Source organism: Haemorhous mexicanus, chromosome 19 (genome assembly GCF_027477595.1).
Source record: "Haemorhous mexicanus isolate bHaeMex1 chromosome 19, bHaeMex1.pri, whole genome shotgun sequence".
Classification (NCBI taxonomy): Eukaryota; Metazoa; Chordata; class Aves; order Passeriformes; family Fringillidae; genus Haemorhous; species Haemorhous mexicanus.
In genome coordinates this window covers 12,205,453-12,230,452 of record NC_082359.1, presented here as the reverse complement: position 1 = coordinate 12,230,452, position 25,000 = coordinate 12,205,453, and the positions used below count along the sequence as shown (strand labels likewise).

General features: G+C 51.4%; 1 protein-coding gene across 20 annotated transcripts in view; it reads left to right on the top strand.

Annotated features, from left to right (window-relative positions):
• The window catches only part of NCOR2 (nuclear receptor corepressor 2), a 226,570-nt gene that overhangs the window by 124,327 nt on the left and 77,243 nt on the right, over window positions 1–25,000 (top strand). For 8 of the 20 annotated variants that reach the window (XM_059863529.1, XM_059863526.1, XM_059863528.1 and 5 more), the window contains 5 exons: window positions 3,935–3,991; window positions 8,746–8,798; window positions 17,804–17,870; window positions 22,921–23,108; window positions 24,367–24,463. In XM_059863529.1, coding sequence (XP_059719512.1) covers window positions 3,935–3,991; window positions 8,746–8,798; window positions 17,804–17,870; window positions 22,921–23,108; window positions 24,367–24,463 — 462 coding nt within the window. The remainder of the gene's footprint in view (window positions 1–3,934; window positions 3,992–8,745; window positions 8,799–17,803; window positions 17,871–22,920; window positions 23,109–24,366; window positions 24,464–25,000) is intronic. The other 12 variants (XM_059863546.1, XM_059863545.1, XM_059863534.1 and 9 more) reach the window with 4 other exon arrangements.

The window sequence follows — 25,000 nt, the reverse complement described above, 5'->3', positions numbered from 1 at the left end:
GCCAGGTTGCGGTTTGGTCCCAGCACGTTTTGGCTTTGCTGTTTGCTTTCTGCTGCATGCAGAGAGGTGTCTCTGAGGGTTTCCATGATTTCTGCTGACTTCAGCCACACTTCTCCTGAACTTTGTTTTAAACAAAATCCCTCTCCAGCCTGCCTCTTTGCCATGCTGCTCCCACAGCCCCGCCTGCCCGGGGGATGTGGTGCCAGGACAGGAACTTTTTCCAGCACCATCCTGTGCGCAGTCTCGTGCCTCTGGAAGGGCTTTGCTTATCTGTGTGCAGGACATGGCTGGTCCCAAACAGAACCCCTCCCATTCCCCAGCCCTGCTGCCTACGGGATGCTATAAATAACCCCGGGAGCACGGTTCAGCTGCAGCAGCTTTGTGCTGCATGGAACCATGGCTGGAGTCGGTCCAAGAAAGTGCCGCCTCCTAATTTCAGATCCGCTTTCTCAAAATAACTCCTGTGTTTCCTTCTCTTCCATTTTTAAACTTCGCTTTAAGAAGAGCCCACGCAAAATCCCAGGCTCTCCCTGCTCTGGTTTTGGTTGCTCTGCTGCCTCGTGGGGTTGGCTCCTCATCCCCACGGGAGCTCACATGGCCGGAAAGTTGCTCTCCTGCCTGCTTTCCCCTCCCAAGCCTATTTTAAGTTTCTTCAAAGGAAAAGCAAGGGGCTGGAGTTTGCTTTGGAAGCCAAATGCTCTTCAGGCAAGAATGAAGATTTTTGTAGTCTGCAGGGAGGTTTCTGCTGTTGGTGAAGATCTCTTTAGCTCCAGGCCTCTTGGAGGACCATGAGCCAGGGTAAGAGCACGATTTCCCTGCCTGTGCCCCTGCCCAGGGCGAGACAGATTAGGGGCAAATGCTGCTGCCTGATACATCTGTGGGTTCCCTTCTGAATCCGTGGGCCCTGCAGCAACCAGGTTTTTATTTCAGACATGTTTTTTGAGGCAATGATCATTCCAAAAATGCACTTGGAGGTCCCTTCATGAACACCACTGCTCCACTACTGGGGCAATATTTCAGGATTCTCTACCAGATCAAGAAAAGGGTCTTTGCTTGCATCCTGGGGAGCTGCAGAGGGCCTGTACAAGTGGTGGGGATCTCCATGTATCTCACTAGAGGTAAAGGCTGGGGTTTGCTTCTTGATGAATTTCCTTCTGTTAAACAGCAGGAATGCAGGTATGGGTGGGGTCATTCAGCAGAGGCAGGATGAACCCTGTGGTTTTCTTCTGCAGGGTCCATCACTAAACATACTCCTAACAAAACCAGTATTGGAACCAAGTCCTAGATGGCCGTGCCTTTGGAAGGGAAAGGATTTACCAGGACTGCTGGTGGTCTTTAGCAAAGGTCCTGCTGCTGTGGGAGGGCCTGGGGGAGCTGCCTTTGTACCTGAACAGTTTGGGGTTTGCATAAATTCTCCAGTCAGGTTCTGGCTTGCTGGGTCCCTAGGCAGGAACACACCTCCCTGTGTCTGTCTGTCCTTAGAGATGAGCCCTTCTGCTGGGTGTTTTATGTTCTTCCCAGTTCCACTGCCAGCTCTCACCTCGGTCTGCCTGGCCTTTCAGACAGCTCGTTATGGTGCTGCTATGATCTGATAAAGGCAGCAAGGAGCATCAGCAATTACAGTGGGTGTCAAGTGTTAATTGGGCAGCTTTCAAGATAGAGGAATTTCTTTGTGTACGTACAAAGATATGACGTGCTCGGAATAGCTTCTCCTCCTGATCTTCCGTTCTGGAGACGTGTATATTGCAGTTGGTTAATGCAAGACAAATTATGTCATTCTTCTTGATTTGCCACATGTTCTGCCTGTGGTGGTTTGCCTCTGGCTTGTCTCATTAAGTTGTCTAAACATGGCAAATGCAGCAAGCTGAACGTACTCATCTTTTTCTCAAAGTTAATCTCATTGTACACAGCATCACCAGTCCCTTGCTGTGCCATCCCTGCTGCCAGGGCATCTTCCACCAGCCCATGGTGGGACTGTCAGCCTTCAGTGAGGCTCTACCCATAATTATGCAGAATGCAAGTAATTTGTTTGCTGCTTTTTGTCCCAGGTACGCATCAAAAACATTTTGGTAAGCTGATGCCTCCTACTCACCAGCAACCAAAGGCAAGGCAGGAGGGCATTGGCCAAATCATCCTCTTGGCCACTGATGTAGAGTGCTTTTAGTGGTTGTAATGATCCTTCCTTTCCTGAAAATCTTACCCCCTGGATTTAATTCTGTAAGACTTTTCAGTGCCACAGTGCTGATGTTCTCCAAGCAGATTTTATCGCTCGTGAAGACCAAAATATTAAGCTCTGGCTCAGAGTTCTCTGTTGTGTGATGAATTTTTCCAAGGGGCATGTCCCTGGGCAGACTGGGCTCATTCCCATTAATGGAATCAGGTGGGCAGTGATGGTGACATCTGTGACCACCAAGGTCTGCTGTGGATACCAGGCAGGGATGCACTGACTGCAGGGCTGCTGCCTGCCCTGTGTGGGGATGGTGCCAGAGCAGGCTCCCTGCACGGTCACATTGGTCACATCTCTCTTAGCACCCTTGGAGTCCCTTTTATATTGCACAAAAGCTTTGTGTACAGCAAATACAGGAACTGGAAGCTCTCCTGGTCCTGCTGTGGTGAGGCACCTGCTGCAGGCTTTGCAGCTGGGACAGGGCTGGGTTTGGCCAGGGCCTGAGCCCCACCACGGGCAGGGTGACTCCCACAGCTGCTTGGGGTGACTCTGAAAGTGCTCGTGTGCAGATCAGACTCTGTGTGGGTGCACAAGGCTCCAGTGAGGAGTCTGCACACCTACAGCTGCATCAGTGCTTTTGAGGACCAGCCAGCAGTGGGGGGATAGATGAGACTTTTGGAAACTCTCCATGGGGGTGGATGCGGGGGTAAGCAGCAGGGCTGTGTGCCAGCCTTTGGTGAGACAATCCTTGGGAAATTCATTCTACCCTGAGACAGTGGGGGAGGTGCCTGATGCTGGAGAGCTACGTGAGCTGGACCCCTGGAGCTGAAATCCCTTTCTCTGGAAAGTTTCCCCAGGTTTGCCCAGCTCCACTGGTTCTCCCAGGAGCCCAGACCCCAGCCCACCCCTCTCCCCAGGCCTGGGGCTCAGCTCCCTTTTTTAGACAGCTGGGGATTTTCTCTCTCCCTTACTCCAAAATACCTAAAGCTACTTATTTTATCTGAACCTCTGAAAATCCATCTCCTCATTCCCCATCACTGTCAGGTATCTGGCTTTAGCAGCTCAGCCCGTGGTGTCGGCAGCACGCAGTGATCTGGATTTATTGGACTGTCAGTAACCCCCCTGAACAGCCTGGCTCTGCGAGGAAGTGCTGTTTACTGAAAATGTCATCTTTTATTTAGACTGCTGCTACAGCCAACCCATGTCTTTTTTTCAGGCTTGTTTAATTAGTAACCACTGCACAGCCCCTGACACGTGTTCCTGGGTGGTTTTTTTGCCTTTAATAAGCACTAGGTAGCCTGGCCGGGGGCGGGAGGGGACGAGGAAGGGCTGCTCTGCGGCAGGGAGGGGAGGGAAGAGAGAGCATGACAAGGAGCCAAGGGCAGCTCAACTCTAATGATCACATGCTCGTCAAGAGATGAATCCTAGAAAGGGCATCTCTGCGTGCGTGCTGGTCTGCCCGCCCTCCTCTTCCTCCTCCTCCTCCTCCTCCTCGCAGGGCAGCGGCACAGAGGTACCGGGCACAGTCCCTCTGCCTGGCACCAGAGGGGTCAGGGATCCGGGTCACTCCTGGGCACAGCTCGGATGCTTTAAAGCCGTGATAACCCGAGTGCCGGTCTGGAGGCTGAGCTGAACCTTTTCTCTCAGGCAGGGATGGGATTTGTGACGGCTCCGTGGAGGTTTGAGGAGTGGTTTAAGCAGAGAGCCGCGACTTGTAACCGATGGCACAAGTAACTTTTTTCTTCCTGTCCCCTTTCCTCCCTGCAGAAGAAGGCGGAGGCTGCCCACCGGATCCTGGAAGGGCTGGGTCCGCAGGTGGAGCTGGTGAGTGTTGCCCGTGCTGCGGGAGCGGGGCCGGGCCAGCCCGGGGCGGTTCCGGGCGCTGAGCGATCGCGGTGCCCCGGCTGTGCGTGTGTCTGCCACAAGCCCGGACCTCTTGCTGGCACAGCACCAAAGCAGGAAGCAAAGTGACTGAGATGAGTACTGAAACGCAGGCAGACACATACACAGAGCCCTCCTCGCAGAGGCTTAACCCTTTGGCTCCCTCCTCACACGCTGCAGTGGAGCTGGAGGGTGGAAGGGGCTCTGGCACAGTCTGCCTCCACTGGGGATGCTGAGGCTTCGTCTGCTGGTGGCAGACACAGCACCAGCACTGTGGGGCTGCTGCCTGCTCAGCCAGCCTCGAGTGCTGTGTGGAGGGCTGGGTGTTTGGACTCTCCTCTGTCCCACCCACTGAAAATGGAGGAGGATGCTGAAGGGTGCTCTGTGTACTGCCACAACCTGCAGGTATCAGGACTTGTACACTTCCTATTTCGCTCTCTCTCACGCACAGGGAAGCTGAGAAAACAACTTAGGACAGATTGTCAGTTTTGCCTTCTCCCTCATCTGGAAAAAGCCATCTGTAGTCAAAGGACTGACTGCTGGAAACAACCCCTGGGGGCTGAGTCCTGGAGAAGGGTGCCTGGAAAAGGTGCACTGGCAGTGATGCTGCTGGAAGGATCAGAGCCAGTCTGACAGACAGTCTCCTGCTTTGCACCAGCCGTGGGATGCAGTGGATGGAGTCAGTAGGAGATGGGAGCAGGCAGCTCGCAGGCTTCGACAGCTGTAATTTGCACTTGCCTTGTGGGGGTGGTACTAATTGCTGTCTTCCCCTGTGCATAAGGGAGAGGTCACACGTGACAAAGCCCACTTCCTTGTTGAGGAGGTAACACTCATTATTATTCCTCTGAGTCACCAGGGTCAAACCCTTTGCTCTTTCTGCTCTGAAGATTGGCAGTGCCCAGGGTTGGTGCTTCCTCATCCGAAAGATGATGCATTTTCTTTCTTTCCTCCTCCTTTCTTTGTTTGTTTTTTTTTTCCACTCTGTTTTTCCTTTTTTTTCAGTTTGTTGATGTTTTCTCCCTGGGTGTTGACACTGCACGGTGGGGGCTGTAACAGAGCCCAGTGCAAACCTTTCTTCTGTCTCTGTGCCTTACTCATTGGAGGGCAGGGGAAAAGGGGAAACCTCACTGAGAGAACCCAGCTGGGCTCTGTGTGCATCCTGCAGACTGTCTGGTCCATCTGCCATGGGAGAGGCATTTCCTATGGCCCTGCCCCCAGGCTGTGTTGGGCACAGCAGTGCCCAGGACCTGCCAACAGCCTACAAGAGACAAAATGAATGTCTCAGCTTCTTCTGAGCTGGAAAGGAAGCAGCTCCAGGAAGAAGAGCATGCTCTGCCTGATGCTCATGCCTGCCCCACCATGTCACACACCACATGCTCCAGCCTTGGAGCTGCCCCAGCCCACAGGTCTCCTACAGGGAGGTTGAGCATCCTGGTGCCAATCCAGTCTGTGCAGGGAGAGGTGTGGCTGTCACCAGCAGGGCTGTGTGTTGCTGTCAGCTCTGCTGGGATGTCCTGTTCTGGCTGTTCAGAGGGCTCAGGTGGGTGCCTTTGGAGCAGTGAGGGTGCTGGATGCACGCTGGCTCAGGAACAGGCAGCGTGCTGGAGCTCATGGGGTGGGGTGGGAGGTTGTGGTGGGAATTGGTCAGTCGTGGCACCAGTACTGCTGTGCTGGCACACTGGAGCAGGAGGCTGAGGATTTCTGGGAAGTAGGGATCCAGTTTGGGTCCTGGGAAGCTGGTGCTCCCCTCTGGGTCAGGAGGAGGAGGTTGTGACTCAGTAAACAGGGCTCTGCTCATTTCATCCCTGCAATGTAGTGGTACCATTTAAAAAAAAATGTCTGCATGTTTTGCCCGGGAGAAATGGTTTTGAGATGCATAATCTGAACCCTGCAGTGTCCAGAAAGCAATTGAGACCTTTCTGGTTTATTTCTAAAGAGCTTTCAGTAAATCCAAGGCTTTTCCAATAGCTTTGCATTGCAATGATGTTTTTCTAAAATGTCATTCTCCAGAGAAATGTATTACGTGTTCCTAACCCTGGAGAAACACGGCCTGTGGTTTGAACATCACCTTACCTATCTGACCTGTGAGCTTTACTTCTGCTTACTTACTGAGAAAGGTGGAATTCGGAGTTGTGGATGGCTCTGAAGGAAGATGCTGTTTCTCAGTCCCTGCCCTGCTGAGAATAAAGTTTCTCTAAGTATTTAGTCTGTAAGTTCTCTGTGGGTAAGAAGAACTTGTCTCCTGGGCTTCCTCCACTGCATGGGCTGAGTTATGGTGCTGAGGCTGTTGTGCAGAATCTCTTTGAGGTGCTGGTGTCAGGTGGATCTTGGGTTCAGGTCCCAGAATTTCATATTTCTGAATGTTTGAGCATTTCTTTTAAGATGATGTGTTATTGTCTGCCAACATTTAAGTTTTCTAGCTAAGACTCTAAGTGTTCGTATCATTTATAGGTTGTAGTTGAGAGGAGTCATTAGCTTTTGGTCAGCTGGTTGGCATCAGGGCATCTGTGATGTCCTTGTGCACGTGAGCATTTTCCAACCCAGGTCCCAACCAAAATGTTAATTGCACTGCTTCTCCCAGGAGGAAGGTCTGTGTGACCTGTGACATGGAAGCTTCTTTGCTTTGATATTTATGAGCAAGGAGGGAAGAGAGACAATTATTCCTCAGTATTTGCAGTTCCTGCAGTCCTCTTCCAAAAGACAGTCACTGGTCAAGGCCTCCCAGCGCTTGCTCCAGCTTTCCAGGGTGACTGAGGATGTGATGCTCTGGAACTGTGGCTGTTTCTCCTGCCTGTGGTGCAGACCTGCCTCTCTGGAGCTACGTGATGAGACGGATGTCTGTGTTCCTCTGAGCTTTCCAAGCATGAAGTGCACAGCCAGCTCTGAGCCTGGAGTCGAACCAGCAGATCTGAGAGGATTCGTGATAGAAACACTCCTGGGGAAGGGATACCACTGAGAATGTCTTCTTCACGAGGATCTGCTCATCCCTCTCTTCTGCCCTGGCTCTGCCAGCACACGGTGGCCAGGTGTCTCCTGGCAGGCTTGCAGGCATCACCCCCTCGCCAGGTGACGGGCGCGTGGATGGCTGTCAGTGCTGCGTGCCTCCTGGAACACAGGGGCTCATCTCCTGTGCCTGTCTGCCTGGGGATTACGTGCCTCTGCCTGCCCCTGCTGCCCAGGATTACGTGTGCTTTCACAGAGAGGAGGGACACGTCCAAGGGCAGCCAGAAAGAGAAGATGATGACCTGCTGGTGCAGCAGTGATGGAGTAGGGACAGCTACACCCAGTCTCTGTTCTGTGTGGATTGATTTGGCTGTCCTGTGTGGTGAAGCAGAATCTGTGTTTTACAGAGAAGTAGAAACAGGCTGTGTGGAAAAACAAGCTTCTGTGATGGTGATAGGGAGATACCACAGAGGATGTGGGAGTAACACCTTCTTCAGACTGGAGGGGGAAAGGACCCATCTTTGTTTACACGTCCTGTCGCCTCCAGTGCTGCTCACCTGGCTGAGCAGATGCTCAGCACATGTTTTGCTCTTTTCCTGTGTTTAATCTGGGGTGAAATCAGGTAGACCCAGAGCCTCAGCCCTGTCGACCACAGGAGGAGGGTGAGCTGGTGTGTGTATCCATGGTCAGGATGCTGCCTTCAACCAGGCCATCACATGTCCCTCTGCCTGTGTTGGTCGCAGATGTGAGATGTTCACAGGTCGTTTGGGGAAAGTTTGTGGATGAACTGCTTGTGTACTTGGTGATGTTTTTGTGGTCAGACCTGAGCTGTGCTCTTTAGGTGATGGTTGCCGGTGATGGTTGGGATGTGGTTATCCCAGTCTTTGACATGTTCACAGAGGTTTAAGACAATGAATAGAAGTGTTGAAGGGTTTAATCCTGAGCACCCTGTCCGCCTGCTGATGTGGACACAATTGGTGGCAGCCCCTGGAGTATGTGCTGAGCTGTTAATTACAATGGGTGGGATTGAGCCTGGTCTCTGGCATCTGTCCCTTCCAGAGGTGGGACCCTCCAGATTCCCAAGGATAAATCCCTGGGAAGGCAGAGGTAGCAGGGCAGTGACCAGGGATGGATCCAACTCTCCTGACTCCCACGGAGGTCCCTGCCGTATCCCACTGAGGGTGTGGGGTGCAGAGCAACCCTGGGGAAAACACAGTCTGATGACCAGATGAGCCTCGCTGTACTCAGGTGTGCTGGGGGATCTGGCAACGCTGGAAACTCCAGGGGCAAACCCTTGTCCTGCCTGCAGTTGCTTGTGCCTGGCTCGCTGGGAGGGCTCAGGCAGGCTTTTAGCGCGTAGACATAACAACTCGCAGCTCACAGACTGTCTCTCCCCGCTCCCCGAGCCCCGCTTTCCCCTCGCCTCCCCCGTGTCATATGTTCCGAGGCGCAGTGCGTTTTTTAATCGGTGAATAACAGCCGCGTCCCCGCCGTGCCGCGTTGATCCGGACGCGGGCGCAGCTCGCTCGTTCCGAGCGCAGCCCGGGCGCTGCCCGCCCTCCCCCGGGCTCCGCCGGGATGCTCCGGGATGCTCCGGGATGCACCGGGACTCGAGCGGCGCTGCCGGCAGCCAGCAGCCTGCAGTACGGCCGGCAGCGGGGCTGGGGCACGGGCTGGGCGGCATTGCTGATGGGTTTGAGTTCCTAAATGTCAGACCGTACCATTTATGCCTTCGTTTCTCTGATTTGTTTCAGCCGTTATACAACCAGCCTTCAGACACCAGGCAGTACCATGAGAACATTAAAATGTAAGTATGTGGCGATAAAGCTGTTTTAAATGTCAGGTTGGGCAGTAGAGTGGAGCAGAAGGGGTGCCAGCTTGCTCCCAGACCCCAGTTAAAGCTGCCGAGGAATTGTGAGCATCCTGTTAGAGCTGCTCTGGGTGCCTGAAGCACAAACCAGCTCCAGGAGCTCGGCAGTCAGGAGCTGTAGCTTAAGGTGGATGCTGAAGGTGCTGTTTGATTTTCTTGGGGTGGGGTGGATGTGGGTCCTTGATGTTTTTCCAGGCAACACTTACCTTAAGTGCTTTCTTCTGTGTTTCTCCTGTACTGAAATATGAAATCAGCTGCCTCTGTGTGTGTGTGTGTGTGTTTGCATGCGAGAAAGATGAGGTAAAATGAAAAGTTGCAATTACAATTAGATTTTCATGAAGGACCTCTTGAATGTCTAATAACAACTGGTTATTTCAAAGATACTTACTGAGACTTAGCAATCATCTAATTTGACTTATCACCTCAATACATGATTTAATCATCAGCGTGTGTTTAATAACCACAGTGACTTCCTGAACATAGAAGAACTATAACAGATAATGAGAATAGCGATAATTGTGATTATTGTTGGAAATTTAAATAGTCAAACCAGATCTGAAACTTTTTATCTGCCTTGAATGAACTGATGATTGCTCTGAGCTGCCTGCAGCGAGTCTATTTTGGTACCAGCTCGGTCAGCTGGTGATAATCATCTTTAATAATCTATTAACAAAAGTTAATAATCTCTTGCTTTTCAGTGGTATGGTAATTGATCCCGGGGGTTTATAAGGGAAGAGTTCCTGTACCTTTGCTCTCGGGGAGCGTGGCAGGAGGTGGCAATGTTTAGGGGCTCTCTGTCCCCAAGGGCTGCAGGGAGGAGGGTTTGGTGATGTGACCCCACTGCTCGCTGCCAGGTCCCGCTCTGTTCCTGCTCCACCCAGAGCTTCCTGTGTCATCCCAGCAGTGCACTCCCTGCACAACATTCCAGCCCAGCGTCACCCCCAGCCCCTCAGCTCCCACAGGGCTCTGGGGGTCCCTGTCACTTTGGGGAGTCCCTATCACTTCAGGGGGCTGATGAGTGATAAACCATCTTGTGTGGCCCAGGGATGTGCTCTCTGCATGGCTGGTTGTGTCTCCCCCCTGGCTCTGGTGGGCTGTGGAAGTCACCAGCTCCCGGGGATGCCTTGAGGGGCCCCACAGCCATCCCAGTGCAGGTGCTGAAGGTGGCAATTTCAAGCTGATCACTAGTGTTGTCCTTAAAAGAACGAGTTAAAAGTAGATTCATATACTTCACCCGCTCTCCATTCCCCTGCCAACATTTGTGGGTTTGTGATCACATTTTCCTGTGATTTAAACCATTTCCTGTCCTGGGTTGCTGCCTGAAAGACGGGCGCAAACAAGAGGGAACTCACTGCGCAGGTCAGGAGTAAAACTGTTGGTGAGAGGTGAAGCTCCACCAAACCAGCCAGCAGGGCAGGTGTTCCCTTCCATCCCTGCCTCTGCAGGGTTATCCCTACCCCAGACAGTGGCAGTGCCCACGTGGCTGTAGCTGTGGCAGTGACAGACCAGGAGAGGTTGGAACAGGCAGGCTTGGGGTTAATGTTCTCTGTGATTAATAGTACAAAACTACGGGAAGGAAACCACACATTTTAATGAAAAGCCTCCGTCTCCTCCTTCCAGAAACCTGGCAATTAGCTGCCTTCAGCTGGTTTTTGATGCCAGCCGAGCACAGTTACAGATCTGGGTCAGTGAAAGGCCTCTGAGCAATCTGGGCTCCAGATGTTGGCTGGTTTTGGCCGTGGGTCTGTCTTGGAGGTCCCTGGGTCTGCTCTGCACTTTGCCACTTGTTGGTGGACATGCAGAGAAATTGGTGTGTTTTTTCTCCCATCTCCCTGTCTGTGCTGCAAGTTAAAGGACATTTTGATGCTTGGGAGGCAGATAGGAAATCAAGATTTTGGAGATTCTTCCAAACAAATGATTCAGAGTCCTTTGACCAAGAGCAAAAGATATTAGACTCCTCTGTTTTGACTGAGTTATGCTTGGATGTTCACATCTGATGTACAATTTTTCCACGAGCCAAATTTGAAGTTATTTTTTGTCTTTTCCTTGTTCTTAATATGTTTGTGCTTTTCTGCTCCAGAAGAGCAGCTTCTGCTCCATAGCCTGGAGGTGGCTGTTCCCAAAGAAGTTGGAGTAAATCCTCAGGGTGCTGGGAGACACCAGCCAGATGCATTAGAACATCAGGACAGCTGCCAGGACAGCACAGGTTATATTTTGCCAAGGTGTAATTGGATGCAGATTCTCCAGAATAACTTCACCCTATGCAGATTTAACCATGATGAAAAAGCCTTTTGGCAGATTGCTGGAAAATCATCTGGGTTGTGATTCTGTCCACAAATCCTCTCTGCATCCTGGCTGTGTTGAACTGCCCCCATGTGAAGCTGATTTGGAGCCTCATGGACATAAGATGGCCATGTTGTTACTGTCACAAATACCTTTTATAGCTTTTTTTTTTTTTACTTTGTTTTTAAACGCTTCTTAGTGTGAATTTTTTATTCTCAGTTGAATGTTTGCAAGTGTCAGTGGGAAGGCATTTGAATATCAGAAAGCCAGGATTCCTCGATTTCTCCACAGCTATACTCTCTGCCTTGCAACACTCATTTAATTCTCCCTTCTTGTTTGCTTTGCTTTTCAGCTGGGATGAGTCACGTATGCTAATAGAGCTGACTGGGGACTTACCGGGAGAATTTCTACTCTTACTGAAATGTTACCGGTCTCTTATATTCATGGAGTTTTATAGCCTGTCTCCTATTCAGTACAGTTAAAATTAATTTCATGCCCCAGTTCATTCCAGTGTTTGCAGCTTCAAAAGCTTTTAAGTCCTATTTAGCTGCCTGGCTGTGCTCTGTTCCTCGTCTGCACGGTCCCTTTGGTTCACCTGTGAGTGCAGGCTTCGAGCAAACATGGTTAATTTTGTATGCTACATCTGCTGCAGGATCCAAGGCACCCTTGAGTGGTTTGTTCCAAAGGCTTGACCTACCTTTGATGGGACCGTGTCCTTTCTGTGTGAAATTCCTGCTTTGTTGGAGAGAAGGGCTCTGCCACCCCCTCATCAAGAAAGAGGAGGGCAAGATGGCATTTAGTGCCCTCATTTCATAGGGATGAGGTGAGCTTTGCCCCTGTGGCTGGTTTTTCAAGGTGAGAATTTTTTGGCTTTGCAGCAGACTGAAAAGTTTCTTCCGATGCATCACAGCCCTGAGCACAGCTGGAAGCCACTCGAGTGATTCTGCATCAGTTGAGAAGGCTACAAAAGACCCTTTTTCTACATTTTGATGAAACACAACAAATGCAGAATATGCTGGTGCACCAGTGCCTCTGGTCAAGGTCTTTATTTCAGGGCTTTGGAGCTGGTTGTGCAAGGCTGAGAGCTGCCCTTCCCACCCTGCTACTGTAGTGACTCTGAGTATTCCCCAGACTCAGGCTCCAAAGATATTAACCTTCTTTCCTCCAAGTGTTTGAAAAATGACAAGATGTTGTTCACATGAGCAGGATCAATTACCTGCTGTCTGTCTGAAGAGATATTCTCCAAGGGGGCCTTCTTCTCTACGGCGGGAGATTCCTGCTCGGTCAGCCATGAAAAACAGCCCGGCAGGACTCTCCTCCCCCCTTTCCCAAAGCAGTCATCTTGCAATCATATTCTGTGAGGCTTGGATCTGAAAGCAAAATGTGAGCTTCCCTGAGCCTTGAAAGAGCAGACAAAAAGCAAAGTGAATAGCCCAGGGTGAGCACATTCAAGGTGCTGTTCACAGGGTTTGCTCTAAGCCTCCCCTTCAAGAACTTCTCCTTGCTTTGCACTGAAATTCGGGAATGTTGGGGTGAAATCAGGCTGTGTCCCCTCAGGATGCTTAGAGAGGTGTTGGAGAACCTCTTTGAATGTACAGTTAAAACAGATGGAGAGCTTGGTGTGATTTGGGTTTTCTCACGTGCCCAGATCCAGCAGAGCTGAGTGCACTGTTAATATTTGCACATCTGGGTTCCTGTCTGCAGCTGAGAGCTTCTTGGGGAGAGGGCAGGAAATCTGCCTCTGCAGAATCAAAATCTGAAGTCAGGATTTTCACAGAGGTTTCAGGGCTTCTGAATCTCTTTTTGTTTTCTAAGTGCCCCCCCAAAAGAGCAGAACAGCTGTCTTCTGAAAATCTCAAACTATGGCTTTCCAAATCACTTGTCACATTGGGAAATTTAAGTCATCTTTTCATTACTTGCTGTTTAGGGGATTTAGTAGCACTAGATTGCCTCTAAATTCATAGTTGAAGCCTGACATGTAACACAAATGTTCTTTCAAACCCTGTCATTACTAATGCATTCTCTTTCAGGTCTTTTTATTAGTGCTTGTAGACATTTTCCTCATTAGAAATTCACCTAGCAGCTCCCTGCTCATCCCATTCAAGGTTTCTCATCTCTTTTATTCTCTATTGGCATGCACCAAGGCAGCAGATTACCTGGTGATGAATTACTAAATGGTGGAGACACACACTGCTGCCTTCTGCTTCTTCCTCTTGCCAGTAAAAAGCCAATACTGGTTTGGGGGGGAGTAACTTGCAACACTTGGGCTTGTGTTGTCAGTTTGGGCTTCAGGGCATGGCAGAGGTGTTTCTGGGCACCACCAGCCTGCCTGACTGTACATCCAGAGTTATAAACCTCTGCCACTTCAGCCTCAGAGGCACTGATGGTGCTGGGGGTTTGGTCCGTCCCAGTGCCCAAGGGCTCTGGGGTAAATAACTAAAGGTGTGCTTTGCTTTTCTTCCTCAGAAAGTGTTTCTAAATATTGCAAGGAACTGCTCTGAACAGCTGGCTTTCCAGAAGCGTGCCCTGCCTTGGGGTTAGTAGGTTACAGTGTGTTAGCAGCTGGAGCTGTGTGCTCCAGCCATTTCAGAGCAAGCAGGGAATGAGTGCAGTGACCTGTGAGCAGGGTGAGCTGCTCCCTGCCCTCGCTGTGGGAGTCCTGTGGCTGCAGGCAGTCAGTGACTGCCCTGAGCTGCAGCTGGGGATCCTGGCACCAGCCATGCACAGGGGCAGGCGTGGCAGAGGGGAGGACAGAGCTGTTTGGGTCTCCATTGCCTCTAGGCTGGTTTCACCTCGGAGTGTTCTTGCTGTGCTCCTCAGGTCTCCTGGTTTGCAGATCTCTCATCTCCCTGTGCTTTGTTTGCTGGAGCTTCCTCGCTTTCCTACCCTTGCCTGTGTGATCCATCTTGCTGTACAATGGCTTTGCCAGCTGCTCGCTGCCTCCTTCCCATCACTCTTTGAGTTTGGTCCCTACTTTGTTTGCTCTGGCTGATGAAAGACGTTCCTGTGTAATTAAATACCCCTGATTAGCTTTGCTCAAATAGCAAACTTCCTTTCATCTCGTCTTGCACCAGTTGAAGGTCTCCCCAGGCTTGGCCAGGTGTGCTGCCATGCATCAGCTCTTTGTGTCCTTTGGGAGCCTTCTCCCAGGGCTTTGGCAGGCTGCACCCGTGGGCACACGCCAGCCCTGACACACGTGTGTGCACCCACATCCTTTTAACGTCAGCCTCCAGAAGGACCCTGGCCAAGTCCTTCGTGTGGACCTGGGCCAAGCAGCTCAAAAGTCAGAGTTACAGGTTCTCTCCTTGACTGGCTCCATTGTGAAAGACATAAAACAAAAGCAACCTTGGGCCGAGCCAGTGAAGGTGGAAGCAGCTGCCCTCCCACAGGGCTGGCTTTGCTGTGCTGGCAGTGGGAGATGGGTTTCACTCGGCAGTTTGGAGACTGCTCTGAGAGCTGTGCTCCTGTGTGAGCTCACCAGTCCATGGAGCAGGAGGAAGAGGATGAGTTCTGCAGCACAGGGAAGTCAGGAATGGAGATGGGCTCCATCCATAGATGAATTGTTGACCACAAGGATGGGTTTCACTCGGCAGTTTGGAGACTGCTCTGAGAGCTGTGCTCCTGTGTGAGCTCACCAGTCAGTGGGGCAGGGGGGAGAGGATGAGTTCAGCAGCACAGGGAAGTCAGGAGTGGAGATGGGCTCCATCCATAGATGAATTGTTGACCACAAGGATGGGTTTCACTCGGCAGTTTGGAGACTGCTCTGAGAGCTGTGCTCCTGTGTGAGCTCACCAGTCCATGGAGCAGGAGGAAGAGGACAAGTTCTGCAGCACAGGGAAGTCAGGAATGGAGATGGGCTCCATCCATAGATGAATTGTTGACCACAAGGATGGGTTTCACTCGGCAGTTTGGAGACTGCTCTGAGAGCTGTGCTCCTGTGTGAGCTCACCAGTCAGTGGGGCAGGGGGGAGAGGATGAGTTCAGCAGCACAGGGAAGTCAGGAGTGGAGATGGGCTCCATCCATAGATGAATTGTTGACCACAAGGATTAGGATGTGCCATCTGGCAGCCTCTGAACACCAGCTCACCAGAAGCTGGGGGGCTCTGTGTCTGTCCCAGCCTGCCCAGTTCTTAGGGACACTGCTGAGGATAAGGCAGGGAGCTCACACATCCTCCCCACCCAGTGTGGTGTGACATGCCAGCCCAGCAATGCTTTCAACTGCCCACAAGAGTCACTGTTGCTTTATCTAAGGAGCACCCATTCCTCCTGCCTGGGAGCTGCCTGATTTCTTCCCCCCCCGCCGTGCAGCTCAGGTCCCCATCCTTGACGCTTTCCCCAGAAAACCTCGGGACTCAGGCAGGGGAGGAGGAGAAGAGTGGATGGCTGGCACCTTGCAGGAGCAGCCCTTGCCATGTGCCACTCCACTGTGGTTGTTTCCGTGCCCAGCTCCCAGCAGACAGCCCTCGCCTTCCTCGCCTGTGCACAGCAGTTGTGCTGGGCTCGCTGATTTGCCCGGGGAGCACAGTGTGTGCTTGGGAGACACGTGGCCCGAATTAACCTCGCTGCAAACGGTTTCTAAGTAACAGCAGTACATGTAGCAAGATAAACTGTGAAGCCTATTTATATTTACCAAGATTGTATTAACCTTTGAAAGGTTGACCTTATGCAAAAACAAAACAAAACAAAAAGATAAAGTGGCAAAAACATTCAGGGCATGAGGGGGTTTGTTGTTGTTGTAATCCTTTCACTCTTTGATTACTTCAGCCTTGGTGGTGGTAAACATACACTGGCTTTCAAGGCATTTCTGATTTTTGCAGCTGCAGAGCCATTAAGCCTTTGCCTGTATTCGCACTTTCAAGGTCAGCCATGATGCACAACTCAAGGCAAACCATCAGCTGCGTAAGAGCTGCTGATTTCCTGCATTTGCTCTCTTGTTTTCTAAGAACTTGAGCAGCAGATCCAGCAGCAGCAGCGTGTCAGAACCCCCGATGCTCCTGGATGTCACCCAGGTGACGTGGGGAGGGCAGGGCTTGATTTAGCTGGGTTGGCCCCAAGGGACAATCCAGGACCCATCTCAGACGTGATCATCATTAGCACTACCCCAAAGGTTTCCTTGTGTTGGAGCTTCCATTACTGTTAGGAATAAACAAACAGTGGGGATGTGTTTGTTGGGCACAGTGACCCTCACAAAGAGCTGAACCTTGGAAGGAAGTCTGTCTGGCTGGGTCTCTGCAGGAGGGTTTGCTGCTCACTGAGGCACCACACAGTGCTGGGGCCACGGAGGAAAGCTCCCAGTGTGTGATGTGAAGGGATGCAGGAGTGTGTGAGGAGCTGGGGCTGGCAAACCAGTGCTGGAGGGAGCTGTGGTTCCCAGGGCAGTGCTTGCTGTGGGGTCGCTGTCATTCCTGTGAGTGCCCATGCATGGTTCAGTGGTGTGGCAAGAAGAGAGTTTAAAAAGGGAAAAATGTTGTTGCTTTCTGCAATGTTCTTCATTCCTAAACTTAGCCAGGACAGCCCCCAGTTCTCTTTAAGTGATCTGGGCCCTCTGCCCCTTCCCAAACAATCCTGTTTGCTGCTAATTATGCTGAGGGATTTACAAGGGCAGGAGGGTGGTTTTTCCCTTCCTGCTGGCCACACAGGAGGGGAATGAGGAAGCAGCAAGGGTGTCTCTTCATTCGGCTAAATCCCACAGAACATGCCTACATGAGACTGCTAAGCTCCTGATCAGTAATTACACACTGCAGCTCTGCTTTTAATCGGGATAAAAGACTTAAGGAAACTCCTTTGCCCCTGGTCTCTACCTTTTACCTAGAGATTTTATTGCTGTGAATATTAGCAACAGGAACAACCACAGGAGCTCAGCTCTGGGGCTCACGCTGGCTCTGGGAGCTCCTGCAGCCTTTTCAGCTCTGTTCTGCTCCTGTGCTGCTTCTCTTTGAGCAGTTCTTTCATGCTGCCTTTAGAAAGTAGAAAGAAGAAGAAGTGAGGGGATGTCTGGGCAGACACCGGGGTGGTTGGGGTTGTGGTGGCTGGATTCCCCCTTGAGGTCCTAATTCTGCAAGTGGCTGAACTCTCCTGGCTGGTTGTTTGCAGCTCTGTCAGGCACAGCTCCAAGGAAGCAAGAGGTCAGGAGATAAGTGCTGCGAGCCCTGCTGTGATCCTGCCTCCTTATCAGGGCCTCAGAGCCCTTGGGGGAATGTGTGTGCTCTGACATCCCCATCGCTGCTGACCTGGGCACCCGGGTGCCCAGGGTGGTCTCTGCTCAGGGTTGCCACCTCCTGCCATGGGTTTTTGCAGAACAGTGTGAAATCAATGAAGGACCAGCCTAACCCATTGGTAGGTGCAGAGCTGAGTGTCTGCCCACGTGAGGTGCTGAGAACACTGGGAAGGTTTGCAGTGGGACTTTATTAATTTAGTTCCCAACTTCAGTCCTGGTTTACCCACAGATGTGGGTGAAGTTCCCACTCTCAGAGGGTTTGTTGGTCTTTCTCCAAGCTGGCCCCAGGTCTGAGATAAGAGCATTTGCTGTTCTCAAGTTGATGCAATTCCAAGATAAGGTGGAGACTGTGCTGCACACTCTTCTGGGAGTGGGGAAAGCCAGGCTGTGTATTTCAGCCGCCTCGTTAATCAGATCTCATCTTTTTTTTCTCTCTTTACAGAAACCAGGCAATGCGGAAAAAGTTAATTTTATACTTTAAGAGGAGAAATCATGCGCGCAAACAGTGGGTAAGTGATTCCCTCAGACCTTATTTTATATGTATAAAAGAGCGTAATTTATTATGTGAGAAAGAAAAGGATGATTTCCAGCAGAGAGGTGCTGGTACTCTGTACTTTGCCTGTTATATTACTGTGGAATCTCTCCTGCTTAAAATAACATGTGAAGGAGAGGTCCCTGAGCCTGCTGCAGGCAGCACCTCCCTCTGCAAGTGCCTCCCACAGGGCAAACACTTGGGGTTGGCTTAATCACAGCAGAGCCCATCATTGATCTCAGGAAGCCTATTCACAGCATAAATGTCTGTTTGGTGAGTAATTGAACCCTAAGAGAGGTGTGAAACAAGCTGACTCTGCTTCGGGTAAATGGTCTGAAGGCTGCTCTGCCTCCTTCCAGCTGACCACAGAGCAATGTTCTAGGAATTTGTGGTTTAAAAACAAAATTCAAGCTCCGTGCCAGTTTGTTTCTAGGCAGCGTTGCCTGCAAGAGAGTTCCAGTGACCTTTAAGGACACAGGTCTTGGTTGGGAAAGGGGCAAGGCAGGGCTGATCATGAGGCTTCAAAGGCATTTGTTGCAAAGTCTGCAGTTATTAGAGGAGAAAGTTCAAGTGGGTTTCACAGAATTTGTACGTTTTCAGTGCTGACACTTGCAGTGGTTCCCGGCAGGAGCTGGAAGGCAAAGCCAGCACAGAAGAGGAAATGCCAGGAAAACCAGTGGTTCCCACCAGGAAGGTGGATTTTGCAGTGTCTTTCAGTGGTTCAGCTCACAGGGCTTCACATTTCACAAGGAAAACGTAAATACTGTCTTGTTGTCTCTGTCCTGGGGCAGCTCAAGAGCCAGTGTTAGTGTCTTGCACTGGCAGTGGTGCAGGTTTTCTCAGTGTCTTTAAGGCTGATTTTGGACAGAAGTCCCAAAACTGGAAGGAATTGTTGGAAAAATTCAAAATGACAAGCCTGGGAAGTGGTTTGAAGGCTGTACCTTTAAAAGTAACTTCCTATACATGCATTTCTAAGACAGATATCACATTATTTTCTAATTTATTTTGAATAATTCTCTTCCTTCCTCATGCCTTTCGTTTTCTTGCTGTTTTCTACCAGTATTCCAAAAGCCACAGACCTTGCATTCCCACAGAATGGCTGTGTCTCCCATTGTGTCCAAATACTTGTTCATTTAGACTTGTCCATCATAAAGCTTCTCCCAGGGCAAGGGGCTGCAGGGCTTACAACTCCATCAGGATGTGGCACAGCAGTCAGGTGATGATTTGGGCACCTCCCCTCCTGCAGCTGAGGACTTCTGCATGGTGGGAAGTGGGTCAATAATCCCTTCCTCAAAAAAGGGATTGCAAAGCACCACGTGGTTTTGTTGGAAGCAGGAGGGAAGTGCCTGGGAACTGCTTTCTGGTGGAAATGGCTGGTTACTGTGCTAAACCTGGAGTGAGTTGCTCTGTGTGAATATCAAGGAGCTGGGGGAAAAGGTTTAATTAGGCTGCAAGAGCACAGTTCCTAAAATACAACTCGCAGTCAAGTCGCCTGTCATGCAAAATAGGTGAATTTCTGCCAGCCAGTTTATTCAGTGTCCTTGAAAGGGGATTTTTCAGTTTAGGGAAGCATTTTGCCTATTCTACAAAATAGGCAACATACGGTTGCTGAATTTGCAAAGTGAATACATTTGCTGATTCTGTTTGCAAAATGGGTATGCTTAGCTATTTTTCTGCCTATTTTGTAGCAGACCCTATTTTTAGCAAAGCCCATCCACATGCCAGCGTTTCTTTCTGGCTCTTTTACTTTCTGGGGTATTGTTGCTGCCTGGGGCTGGCTGGAGCAGGGTCAGAGCTCGGTCACCACAGGGTCCAGCCCCGAGAGCCCCATCCCAGAGGATCCACAGGGCTTCCTCCTGTCTCCACTGAGGTCAGCACAGCAGAAGACATTTGATTGCCATCAGGGTGGTGGTGCAGAGAGGGGATGGTGAAGGGAGCTGTTCTGGGTGTGAGAGGTTTGTCTCCATCAGCCAAGGGAAGAAAACCACGGGGCTCGCAGAGGAATTGGACTGGTTCCTCCTGTCACCTTCGCTCTTCTCCTCCCCTCCAGAGAGCTGCTCCATTCCCTGGAGCTGTGGGAGCTGTGGGAGGGCTGGGGCTTGGCACAGCCCACAAGCTGCCTTCAGCTGCTACGGCAGCGTTACTATCCAGCCATTTTTAGATCCCTGTCAGGTCCCGTTGCGCTCGCTGTCACTTACTGGTGTGATGGAGAGGCTGATGGGCTGCTGAGCCCAGCCAGGGAGGGGAGCAGAGGGGGCACCCCTGCTAAAAGCCAGCACAGATGGTTGCTCAGGAGTGGACATGCTTGCTTAGAGCTGCTCAGAGGAAGCCTGGAGAAGGAATAGATGCTTCTGTTCCTGAAGTACCTGACCAGGAGCTTCTCCTGGTGGTGGAGCTGTGATGATCTGAGGAGTTTTGCAGTGCTGTAGGATGCCTGGAAATCCTGGCCTTTGAAGGATGCAGGAGATTGCAGGGAGTGTGTGTCCCAGCTGAAGCAAAAAGCACTGGATGGGGATGCTGCAGCCCAGCCCAGCTGAAGTTTGCATGGTTGGCAGTTCAGGAAATGCTCAGCCAGTCCATTGTGAAGCTGTGCTCTGAAGGGCAGAGCTGTGCCAGGGGGAAAGCTTTGGTACTGCTGCCCTGCTGCCAGGGTGTGAGCTGCTGGGGAATCAGCAGGGTGACATCAGTGTTGCTTTATCCATCTCCAAGTGCCAGTTCCTTAGGAGAGGAATTCTGGATAAAGCTTTTGTCGAGTCGTTCCAAGGAGTGGAAGAAAAGGAGGAAAAAGAGCCGCCCTGCTGGCTGTGAAGCAGCCAGGGCTGTGCCAGGTGGCTCTGCTGGGGTGGTGGCAATGTGGGACCCAGTGCTGGCTCGTTCCCACAGGGAATGACAAACCTTTCAAAGCCTCAAGGCTTCTCAGCAGACCGAGCCCTCGTGCTGGGCTCTCTCCCGGCCGTGCCGCAGGCTGGCAGCACCGGGCACCAGCTTCACAAACTTCATGGGGTATTTTTAGCTTCTTCCCAAATGTGATGCTCTGAAAGCAGGAGGATGTAGCAGATTTGCTGGCAGGGTGGGAGCTCTCGTTTTCAGGGGGCTGATGGCATTGCTTTGGGAGAGGTGAAAAGCAGCAGCTGTGATTTTGCCAAGCTGCCGCAGGCTGTTGGTGTTACCTGTAGCTCCTCGCCCAAAGTGTGAGATACCCCATGTGGGCTTTCAGGGCGTTTTCATTTCTGTTCTCCTTCCTTGTTTTTATCTTGTGGCTGTTTCCTTCAGCTCCTGATGAAACCCCAGCACCCCCTGTGCATCCGTGCAGGGCAGGACAGTCTCTGGCTCCAGGCATGCAAGTGGGAATTGATTTATTTGCAGGGGAAAGTGTTAATCTGGCTCAGCTCTAGGGCTTCAGGTGCTCTAACTGCCTCACATTATTGTTGAGGTGCCTCCAAAAGGCCAAGGATATCAAAGATGTGTTGCTGTTCTTGGATTATTGCCATGTCCAGGATGGACAAACCAAACCCATGTGCCAGGATTGGTGTGATATGAGCTGCAGATTGCTGTGCATTTCCCTTGGTTTGGGGTTTTTTTTACCTCTCCCAATTTTTCCTTGTGGCCAGGAGCAAATGAGATGAGAACAAAGTGCCTCTAGGAAATCTTGCAGCCTCAGACTTCTGGTCATAGGGCGGTGGTGGCAAGAGATGAGTTTATTTCTTTGAAATCTGGATTCCCTGTGTCTCTGTTGTAGTGCTGAGTGTGCTGCTGCTGAGCTGCCCATTCTGGAAAGCGGTGTCAGGGTCAGGAGTGACCAGGGGTTTGCCATTAGAGCAACATCTGCTTTCACTTCCTGATTTGGGGCTTGGAAGGCATTTGTCAGACACAAACTGAAACCCTGAAACCCCTCTGGTCCCCCAGCTGCTCTCAGCTGTGGCTGGGCACTGCTGCCACTCTGGTGTCTCTCAGGGACCAGACAGGCACCTTGCCTGTGCATGGGTGTTCTCCTCCAGCAAGAGTGTGGCTGGAGGAGGGAGAAGAGATTTGGGGTGTAATGGGAGGAGACTCGTTTGTGTTGCAAATCTTATTTCAGTATTGCCAGGCTTGTCCCATAAATAGCATAAGTGCAGTGCTGGACCTGGTGGGTGTGCCATGAGATGTCACCCAGGGGGTCATAGTGTGGAAACCCTTTGCACTGCCATGGTTTGGCAGAGCCTGGGTTTGCTGTTGGTGGGGAGGTGCTTGTTCCATCACATGGGCCAAAAAGGAGCAGCAGCAGGAAAAGTACTTTTGCTTTTTAGGGTGGTGAAGGAGCTGAGTGTGTGGCCAGGCCACCACACTATGGCTGTGGGCCAGGGCTGGGTGCCTGGCTCTTGATTTTGGGGAGCCAGGCCCTTGCATGGAGCTGCCCCATGGCCCTGGTCCCATCATCACTGCCAGCACAGAGCTGTGAATGCTGGAGCTGGTGTGTGTGGGTAGGAGGGGGTGCCTGGCCTTGGGCACCATGGCAAGCTCTCTCCATCATGGTGAGTTGGTGGCTCCAAAATTATGGTCCTGCACGCCCTGCTCACACGGTGGAGACCACCTCTCCTGCCCCCTGTGCCTCCTCCCAAGGCCATGTCTCAGTCCCTCCTTGCTCAGTGGCCTCAGGCAGGCACCTTGCTCTCTCCTGGGCTGTGGAGCAGGGGCTCCCTCCCCAGCACAGGTCCTTTGACTGCTGAACCAAGCACCTCTTGGGCCAGAGTATGCTCAATGAGATGTGCAGATGTGAGGGGTGGGCCGAGCCACGCTGGGTAAGAGTCCTGGTGCCACCAAACACCTTGGGTCTGGAAGGAGAGAGCCTGAGGGTACCTGATAGCCTGTTTTGAGAATTCACCCTTGGGTTGGCCCCAGGCCCTGGAGCACGTCCATGTCCTAATAAATTGTATTTCTTTGAGCAAGATGACTCACGCTCAGCCTGAGCAGCCATCGAGGGCAAGGCCTGGAGGAGTTGCCCTTCCCAGGCACATCTCTGAGCTCCCTCTCTCCCTCTGCCCTTACAGGAACAGAAGTTTTGCCAGCGCTATGACCAGCTGATGGAGGCCTGGGAAAAAAAAGTGGAGCGCATAGAAAACAACCCCCGGCGGCGTGCCAAGGAGAGCAAAGTGCGGGAATACTATGAGAAGCAATTCCCGGAGATCCGCAAGCAACGCGAGCTGCAAGAGCGCATGCAGAGGTTAGAGGAGAAGCGGTAGGAAGGGGCTGAGCTGGTATCAGACAGCCTTTCTTTTTTCTTGGGGAATGGGTGTGGGGTTTGTTAGCGGGAGGAGCGGGCTGGGGTGGCTCTCGGTGCCTTTTCTCCCTCTCTAGTCAAAGGCAGAAGGCAGCAGACAGACGTGAGCCTTGCTGCTTTTTCCCCAGGGTGGCTCAACGCGGAGCCAAAAGGAGCAAAAATGTCAGCAATGTGACTGCCTGTGTCACCTCTGCTGCTGATCTCCCAGCTGGCCACATCAGGGACAGGGGTAGCTCCCCTGTGCCGGCCAGCTGGCTGGAACGGCCCTAATTCCTGCCTTACTGCTGTGCCCAGACTAAGATGTGCAAAACTTGCAGGTGCATTTGGTCATGTTGATGATTTATTATATGCACATGCTTTGATGGGAGCAGAAACATCTGCAGAGGTTGTTGGAATGACCACAGACAATATGAAGGGAGCAAAATGTCTCACTGGAAGGGATGTCCCCTGTCTCTCCCCCCCCCGTCCATTTTCCTCTCCTCATTGGAAGTGCAATTGAGGTCATGTTGTTTTCTGCCAGGAGAAGACACGATTTCATGATCTCCACCCTTTTTGCTGAAAACTCCCAGTCCTTCCCATTTCAGCCCGGGCATCTTGCCTGGGGTCACCTGATACGCAGAAAACCTTAACCCTTCTGCCAACATCCATCCTTGTGCCCCACTAACAACTGGGTGGGTCCAAACTTCCTAACTGATGGCTTTATTTGTCTGAAAGAGAAAGGGAGAAATGGTACTGAGAAATGCTTTAATTTCTTACCTGATTAATAAGGAAAGTTGTATTTCCTTGGGATGTGTGACTGTTACTGTAAGGGAAAAATGGGTTTGATTTAAAAGTGGATGGGTTTGATTTAAAACTTCCCAGAGCATTTTGCAAACCAGATGTGGTGGCACAGTGCTAATGGCTCGGTGCTGACGCCAACACCTTTGTGCCATTGCTGTGGTGGGGTGAGCAGGAGAAAATGTGGGGGAGAGTGTGGTTGGGCATGAAATGTCCTTGTGTTCTAGCACTCCAGGAAGTTGACACAGGTAAGGAAAGTGGTTTTGAGGCTCTTTACCTTTGAGCCCTAAATGCAGGTGCCTTTCCCTCAGTGTGGGAGGGGGTGGCCTGGGTGGAATGTTGGGATATGGCTGTTATGGAGGTCAGAATGGTCTTGAATGTGTTTTGCTGCTTATGAAGTGGAGCATCAGTGCCTGAGTGTGTCACTGCCCTTTCCCAGCAGGGTAGGACAGAGGGGCAGTGGCGGGCTCTCCATGTCAGCCGCACGCAGCGAGCACGAGGTGTCCGAAATCATCGACGGGCTCTCGGAGCAAGAGGTGAGAGCAGCTTCTCCTTCCTCCTCCTCTTCATCCCTCACTCTGTCTTCTCTGAGGAAGCCAAGACAGGATTGCCAGGCCACACAGAGAAGTCCTGTGCTAAATCCCACTAACTTTAGGTCCCGCTGAGATTGCCATGATGCCAAACACTTTCTGGATAGGATCCAAAGTCAGAGGTTTATTTAATACACATCAGCATCTTCCCAGCCATGTGAGAGATGTAATGGTGCCGTGCAATGGTTCTGCCAGAGCAAAACATGGAGCTGGTGACCAGTAGGTTGGGTTTATCAGCATTTGGCTGTCTCTTAGGGACCGGAAACCCCAGCATGCTGCTCATCCTGGGTAGCACCCCACAAACACCCCCTGGCTGTGGTTTATACTGGAAGTGAAGATGGGAAGGGGAAGGGGCAGGGAGCCAGCACCCAGGCTGCTGGGTGGAGGGGTTTTTCTGTTTCGTTTTGTTTTGAATGGGCTGTGTGACTTGACACAGGGGAATCCTATGGAATGAATGGTTTGTACATGAGCCAGTTGGCCCAC